Source organism: Xyrauchen texanus, chromosome 3 (assembly GCF_025860055.1).
Source record: "Xyrauchen texanus isolate HMW12.3.18 chromosome 3, RBS_HiC_50CHRs, whole genome shotgun sequence".
Taxonomy (NCBI): Eukaryota; Metazoa; Chordata; class Actinopteri; order Cypriniformes; family Catostomidae; genus Xyrauchen; species Xyrauchen texanus.
In genome coordinates, this window is record NC_068278.1 from 12,835,521 (window position 1) to 12,843,707 (window position 8,187).

Consider the following 8,187-nt stretch of genomic DNA (forward strand, 5'->3'; position numbering starts at 1 on the left):
GTAAGCCGCTGCCTTTCTTGGGTACAACAAAGTAAGGGCTGTAGAAACCCTTCTTCGTTTTGGTTGGAGGGACAGGCTCTATCGCGTCCTTTAATAGAAGGGAGGCGATTTCTTCGCGCAGGGAGTGGGCATGTTGGCCGTGTACTGCGGAAAAATGTACGCCCACGAAGGGGGGCGGAGACCTGGCAAACTGAATTGCGTAACCGAGTCGAATGGTCCGGTGCAGCCAGCGTGACGGGTTGGGCAGTGAAAGCCACGCCTCTAAACTCCGTGCTAGGGGCACCAAGGGGACAGGTTTTTTGGACGTACCCGGCGGGGCTTCACAGCGGTGCGGAACAGGTAACGCGGCGTCGGGAGGCGCTATGGCATCCCGAGGCTCTGGTGCTGAGAATAAACTCAAAGCACTTACCTTGCTCCGCGCACCCGGCGGGGGCGGGTTCGTGACTGAGGAGGAGGTCTGATGTTGGCGTCCTCTGGACTCGTCTGAACCGGCCGGCCGGGGAACAGTCGTGGGGCTGGAGGCGGGGACACCGCATCCATGGAGCCGGGACTGTTGAGGCCTGAAAGCAGAGTGCCGTGAGAACGGCATTTGCGGGCCAGGTGACCCCAGAGACAACAAGGAAATAGCTCTATAGAGTGTAAAGAATTTAACAAAAAATTCTCCTTCCGGCCCTCCACCGGGGAACGGAGTGGTCTTACCAGCTCCAGAGCTAACGTCTCGGTCTCTGGGTCTGTCATCTCAGGAGCGCCTGGGAGCCTTCTGGGTCCTCAAGGGGGTCCGTGAGACGATGGGCGTCCAACTTCTGCGGGGAGCTCAACGCTGGGGCTGAGAGCTGGGCCCACTCACTTGTTAGTTGAGGCGTAGCACCACTTTCTTTCTTTCTTGAAAGCCGCAGGAGGACGCCCTCGGCGAGCAGACAGGGCATGGCCCCTGGCGGCAGGTTTTGCGCAGGGCAGGATGCTTTTTTGCTTGAAAATAGCCTTGGTCTGTTTCTTCACCACTGAGGACTGCTGGGTGAAGTCGTCAAGTGGTGTCGCCGAATGGACGGAGCTGGGAGACGGGGGCGTTTGAGAAAGCGTGCTTTGTCTGCCTCCCGTACTGCCTGTCCATCGTTGCGTTTCTGGACCACGGAGTGGCCATCGCCTGTTTGAGTGCAGTTCCTGCAGCACGTCAAGAACAGGACTACCCAAGTGCAGATTTTAAGTGCCCTGGCCCGGTGGACTTGCAGGAGGGGGCCATGGCGTGCAGGGGGAGCGGTCTGGGACCGTTCTACCACCGAGGGTAGCGAGAGCGGAGGAGCGAGGAAGCTGGGCTTGCTCAGCTCGTCATGCACATCCGGAAAGGAGCTGTGAGCGGCGCACATGCCCGCGGAACCAATTAAGCCCGGGGAAGCATAGCGGACCTTCTTGCGTCAGGCTCAGACTGGGCGGAGACCTGAAGGTGGCGGCCCAGGCGAGTTATCCGCATGGATCTCAATCCCGTAGGAAGGAGGCGAGGCGCGGGGGTCGGCTGAAATGGCTCTGTCTCATTACAAGAGAAAGCAGAGATCGCAACGCTGCCGCAGTTATGTTCTCACTCTGAAAACATAACCCATTGGAGAGCATGCTCATCCCGAGCTCGGACAGAAACAAGCAAGCGTGCCAGGGAGGCGGGGGGTTTCGAGGGGGTTCACCCGGCGAAACGGAGCCCGTCACTGTCCCCAGATCGTTTTCATTGTCCGCGGCGCCTGCCTCAATCCCGTAGGAAGGAGGCGAGGCGCGGGGGGCGGCTGAAGCGGCTTTTTCTCACTACAAGAAAAAGCCGACCGCAATGCTGTCATGGCTATATTCTCGTACTGAAAACATAGACCATTCATAAAAATGCTGCCTGCGTGTGATCGCAACCCAGGAATGCAAGGCAGTTTTTATGGCCATCAGAGGTGGGGAGAATCAACGCATCCAGAAACTACACAGAGGCAGAAAATCGTCTTTAAAAAGACGCCGTCCTGAGAAGGACGTTCAATGCCATTGTGTTTTGCTCTTTTAGAGCGAAATGCACTCTTTTACAATAACTCTTTCGAGTTGTCTGCGCTGTCGAAGCGCCCAGCGGCAAGAATGCACAGCCGTGCACGAATGAGAAAGCCGCTGTTGTGCGCCGTCAGATCCAACAGCATGCAGAGCGTCAGAGGATTAAAAAGGAACTTGGTGTGTAACTGCATGCACGACCATCGGCTCCGAAGAAATTTTCTGAATGAACTCCCGTATTTGCGCTGCTTAAATACCCGTATGTCCGGGGGCGGGACATGCAAATACAGAGCCTGCCAGCCTCTTCAAATGTAGCAAATCACACGTTTCTGCGAAATCCTCGCTCGGAGCTGTGATGCGTCAAAGTTTCTCGCAATGTTAAGTCTATGGGATTTTGCGGCCGCTTTTTTGCCCCTGGGGCAAATACCGTACCCGATCAGCTACAAAAGTCATAGCACACGTGTCCTCAATAGGCCGTTCGATTTGATACCTCATTCGTGGGTCTACGCCAAACGGTGCGGGACGAGTTAGGTGCCGAACTTTTGTACGGAGATATAAAAATAAAAATAAAAATAAAAACTAGATAGGTACATTTCCTGAAGAAAATGTGAGTGGTGCTTGCCGTGGCAAAACTCGTCAAACAGCATGTTGTAACTTGAAAAGAAAAAAAATTATGGTCATAAATAAATCAGGCCAGAAGTCTGTACGATTTTCTGGTGCAGAAATATGTGATTTTTTACTCGGTTGCTAGGGTAAGCCCATGTGGTTGCTATGCAGTTACCAAGGTAATACAATACATGGCTCCTTTCCATCCTGAGTGAAATAAGTCAACCCGGAAGTCTGTAGTGTTTTCTGGTGCAGAGATATGTGATTTGTTACTCGGTTGCTAGGGTAACCCCATCTGGTTGCTAGGCAGTTACCATATTGATACTAATGAAGTGTCCTTGCCATCCTGGTTGAAATAAGTCAACCCGGAAGTCTCTATGTTTTTGTGATGCAGAGATATGTGATTTGTTACTCGGTTGCTAGGGTAAGCCCATCTGGTTGCTAGGCAGTTACCATAGTGATACTAATGAAGTCTCCTTTCCATCCTGATTGAAATAAGTCAACCCGGAAGTCTCTACGTTTTTCTGATGCAGAGATATGTGATTTGTTACTCGGTTGCTAGGGTAACCCCATCTGGTTGCTAGGCAGTTACCATAGTGATACTAATCAAGTGTCCTTGCCATCCTGATTGAAATAAGTCAACCCGGAAGTCTCTATGTTTTTGTGATGCAGAGATATGTGATTTGTTACTCGGTTGCTAGGGTAAGCCCATCTGGTTGCTAGGCAGTTACCATAGTGATACTAATGAAGTGTCCTTTCCATCCTGATTGAAATAAGTCAACCCGAAGTCTGCATGCTTTTCTGATGCAGAGATATGTGATTTGTTACTCGGTTGCTAGGGTAACCCCATGTGGTTGCTAGGCAGTTACCATAGTGATACTAATCAAGTCTCCTTGCCATCCTGATTGAAATAAATCAACCCAGAAGTCTCTCTGATTTTCTGGTGCAGAGATATAGTTACTGCTAAACGGTTGCTAGGGTACTCTGTTTAGTTGCTAGGAGTGGCTTGGCAGCTGCCAATCATGAATCTCCAAAGGCTGCTTGTCAGTATGAATGATATAAACCAACTCCCATGCCTCTGTGACATTCAGAATGGAAGATATCCCTCTATGGATTTTGGTTGTTAAGGTGCTCGACAATGGTTGCTAGGGAGGGGCTAGGAAGTGTTGATTTGATGCATGATTGGCTGTTTGCTGTCCCGAGTCAAACGAGACCACCCTTGTGTTTCTATGACACTTCTATCCGGAGATATCCCTTTGATCTGTTTCAATAGAAGTCTATGGGACTTGTTGCTAAGGTGCTCTGAATGGTTGCTAGGGCGTGGCTTGATAGCTTCACAATGATCCTGAGAGAGTGATTGGTCGTCTGAGTAAAATGAGCCCACCCCCTCGTCTCTATGACACTGTGATCCAGAGCTATGTTCAATACAAATCCCTATGCCTTTTCATTTCATGGGCCGTCCTACACCATTATAAGTCAATTGGGGCATTTTTGGGCAGCTCCTGCCCCCAGGGGTGCAACTTTTACCCCATATTGAGGTATGCTCTTACAGAGCCTGCCAGCCTCTTCAAATGTGGCAAATCACACGCTTCTGCGAAATCCTCGCTGGAGCTGTGACGCGTCAAAGTTTGTCGCAATGTTAAGTCTATGGGATTTTTCGACGCTTTTTTGCCCCTGGGGCAATTACCGTACCCCGATCGCTTATAAAAGTCATAGCACACGTGTCCTCAATAGGTCGCTCGATTTGACACCTCATTCGTGGGTCTACGCCAAACGGTACGGGACGAGTTAGGTGCCAAGTTTTGTAACGGAGATAGAATAATAAAAAGTATAAAAATAAAAATAAGTATGTGAGATTACAATAGTGATGCTTTGCAAGCACCACTAATAATAAGTATGTGAGATTACAATAGTGATGCTTTGCAAGCACCACTAATAATATATTATATATTTATACATAGCTATACAACATCCGAAAATGTTGTTTAAAATAGTTAGATGAAGAAAGTGTCACACCACAGGACACTGGTGTATGTGCTTATAATTAAATTGCAATGATTCTCATTTGATTCACCAAAAATTCTGAATCTATTCAGAGTTTAATTTAAACACAGCAGCACAGTGGGGTTTTTGTGCGGGCCAGAGAGATTCCTCTGCTGTTAACATATGGTCAGACGTGCATATTCTAAAGCCAACTGCACACTACAGAACTGACACACAACCATCGTGCTCTACTGAAACTACAGTTCCGAAAGTCATTCACATTCAACAGGAGAGTTTATTAGTGATTTCACACCAACAAACAACATAAAAGACAGACATGCACCCGTTATACTGATATTCCCAGAAAGGGAACTGTTTTTTGAAAATAATGAGGAGAGAGCGGTTCGGGAGACGTGGGACATGTTTTTATTTTTTACGAATTTTTTGTCTTGCATTTGCATGTGAATTACTGCGTGCTAATGTGGAAAATTATTTTGTTGCACTGGTGCAAGTGACAGCTGATCACATCTAACCTCATATGCAAAGTTTATTTAAAAGTGATGCATTAGTTATTTTTGCACTACAAGCACTGTTTTTTATTGATTACTATTTAGTAGTAAAAAGTTTAGTAGGACAAGCTGCATCGAGAATCACTTTGTAATCAAATTGTTCCCCTTTGAAACGTAATCAAAACAAATGATGTGGCCAGTAATGATTCACACCTCTAATAATTAAGGTACCTACACTTTGGAACAGCCTTTGCCTATGATGGCTCGGAGGGAGTTCACTAGGTTTTAGAACAGACCTTTTGTCTACTTCTACAGACTTTAAAGAATAAAAGGGAATGTAGTGATATGGGGTCTACTTTAAAAAGCCTGGACATTTGGGACATTTTTATTTATATGAAGTCTCTTTTGAAAAACTCATACTGTAAGTCTCTAAACTTTGCATAAAAGCCACTCTGTATGCAGAGAGAAAACAGACTTCTTGAACTGTCCCCATCCAGTCTGTCCTCTTACAATAGAAATAATGTTTGACATCTTGAACAATACTGAGAGCTTAAATTGTTAGAATTTGAAATGTGATATTTACCAGTGGTTAAAATAATAATAAAATCATTGTTAGAAAAATATAGGCTTCAGTATAATGGCAAGGACAAGTTACAGGATAAAATGTGGGAACAATTTTTTTTATTTTGTATGGGTTACTGTATGAAAGATGAAATTACTTGTGTATGAAATTACATAACAAAAATAGAGGCATGGGAAAGCAAACGATAAGAAAGCCATTACAATTTACATAAAGATGATTAATATGGTGCTGGTAATGTGATGAACACAGATTGCACAGGATTATAAAAGACCCTTTTTGTTAAAATAGCTAAATTATAATTTAAGGTACATTTCATTACCATATTGGGCATAGACAAAAACAAATTCACATACAGGACCAAATGAAAGGGGGGAAAAAGGAATAAAAAACATTACGAAAAAACTAAAGTTTTTATTTTTTTTATGAAAAATGTCAAAGTTGGTACCTACCAAATTACTTTAAAAACAAATCTCTAAAACTGACATTTTTGTAGATCTCCAGTTTTCAGAATATGGGAAAACACTATAAATCAAAGCAACATTGCATGGCTATGATTGCGTGCTTGATTTTGGAACCAGAGCTGGTCTTCAACATCCCTGGAGTTGAGAAGTATTGAACTGTTGTTGAAGTGTTGTTCGAATAGCAAGTCTTAAACACAAAAAAAGAAAATGCTGCCCCAAGCGCACAGTTATGTTACTTAGGCTTAGTAGCTTAGAAAACAATCAACAACACAATTGAAAGAATGGTAAAAATGATCCCAATCACCACCGAAGCAATATTCAGGTTCTTGGCGATTCTGGAGGATTCATGAGCACGTTTAGAATCCCTCAGTACATTAGCAGTGTCTGCCTACAATGACAATAATATTAGTAGAAGTACAGAAAAACAGTGCCATATTTGTGAGCAATGCTGAGTTCTTTAAAAGGTTCATTAGCTTGAAAAATAGTATGTGACTTACTCTGCAAGAGTAAACGATAGCTGCAATTCCAAGTGGTAAACAGCAACAAAAAGTGCTGAAGATGGACCAGGCGAGATAAGTGGGTGCATCTGAGCGTACTCCTTCCATTTTTCCAAGCTCAACTGAATTGTTTCAACAATAGTTAAACTTCAGATTCAGCTCCAGTGCAGGCCGATTCAGCTTCAAGGTTCAGCTACAGTGCAAGTGGAGGAGAGGCACACTGGTTTAAATAGAGGAGTGGACTGCAGTCAGAGAGAGAAGAAAAGATTCTTAGAGTAGGGATAGCCAGCCACACCCAATACATGTCTTTAAATGATATTACTCTCAGCAAGTTGTTTACAGAGAGTACTATGCAGACTTCTGCAGAATTGAGACACCAGAAATTAAAAATTTACACACATTTATTTGTGCTAATTTGATAATGCTTTTAAAAGCTATTAAAAATGTAGTACTCTTAACTTAGTTAAACACATTTGACTATGTTTAACCCTAGAATGCATATGCAAACGTGATAAACACCCAGGTGAAATCTCGATGCTTATTCTTTAAACAAAAAAACAAAAAGAATCATATTTTTTTAAGGAAAATTAACTAATGATAATTTTATTTATATTTTAAATTTGAAGTGGTTTATATATACAGTAAGCACAGACGAGCCAAAACATGCCGACCCTCAGAGGCATGTACTCTACAAGACTCCTGAAAGTGTCCTGTGTTCCCTTTCTGTCACTCACTTGACGTTGTGTCAAATTAAGTGACACAAGGGGTCTTCCTGGGACGCCAAACATACCTCTGAACCAGTGGCGGCTGCTGGTCTTTCAAAGAGGGGAAGCTCATTTTCGGCCTACATTATAAACTTATTTACCCTATTTTTTGCACTAAATCAATCTTAGGTGTTGATCTGCCCTGCTGTTTAATTCTAATTTTTTCCTCGTAAGGAAGACTTTCAAATGGCTTCGCCAAAATCAGGTCGACAATATTAGCACCGTCTGCCATCGTGCGCAGTTTCACCCGTACGACGCTAGCCTAGCCTACTGTATGAATGAACGAACGAACGAACGAACGAACGAAGCGGCTCTAAAACAAAATATATTAAACTTGGTAAAACTGAAACAAGGAATGTGGTGTATAATTGTGTGAAATGTATTATGCAAATTGACTAGCAATTTCGCCAAACAAATATAAAGAAATAGGTTGCAGCAGTTTGTCTTTCGACTACACTTGAGAAATCACGATGGGACTGAGCTGAAATAGCTTCAGTGACTTCTTATAGTACAGATTAGCTGTCAATCAAAAGGAGATGCAGTCTTTCGACAGATCCTCCAATCATCACGCTGAAGCCCGGAGTCCGGGCCAGCCCACTCCTCATTCACCCCCAGAGACGCTGAGCGTCCGTGGGCGGGACATAATCGCAACATTTATCCAATGACCGTCTATTTTCGAGCACTGAAAAAACTGTTCAGAGCAGCCCCATTGAAGTCAATGGACGCTCGGCATCAACAGGGAAATGCACTGACGCTCACGGGAATGTATGAGAAGTCAAT

General features: G+C 44.5%; 1 protein-coding gene across 1 annotated transcript; it reads right to left on the reverse strand.

Moving 5' to 3' along the window:
• Window positions 1-5,772: 5,772 nt before the first annotated feature.
• LOC127631599 (synapse differentiation-inducing gene protein 1-like) lies at window positions 5,773-6,885 on the reverse strand. Its single transcript, XM_052109851.1, has 2 exons — window positions 6,640-6,885; window positions 5,773-6,530 (listed from the first exon to the last, which is right to left on the reverse strand). Exons 1-2 carry the CDS (start codon window positions 6,749-6,751, stop codon window positions 6,397-6,399), a joined length of 246 nt encoding a protein of 81 aa, XP_051965811.1. The 5' UTR covers window positions 6,752-6,885; the 3' UTR covers window positions 5,773-6,396.
• Between the last annotated feature and the right edge of the window lie 1,302 nt (window positions 6,886-8,187).

Excerpts from the sequence above, each read along its gene's own strand:
- LOC127631599 (XM_052109851.1), bottom strand. The coding sequence starts at position 6,751 with ATGGAAGGAGTACGCTCAGATGCACCCACTTATCTCGCCTGGTCCATC. Across the intron at positions 6,531-6,639 it reads CGTTTACTCTTGCAGAGTAA|ACACTGCTAATGTACTGAGG; the intron begins GTCACATACTAT and ends CATTGTAGGCAG.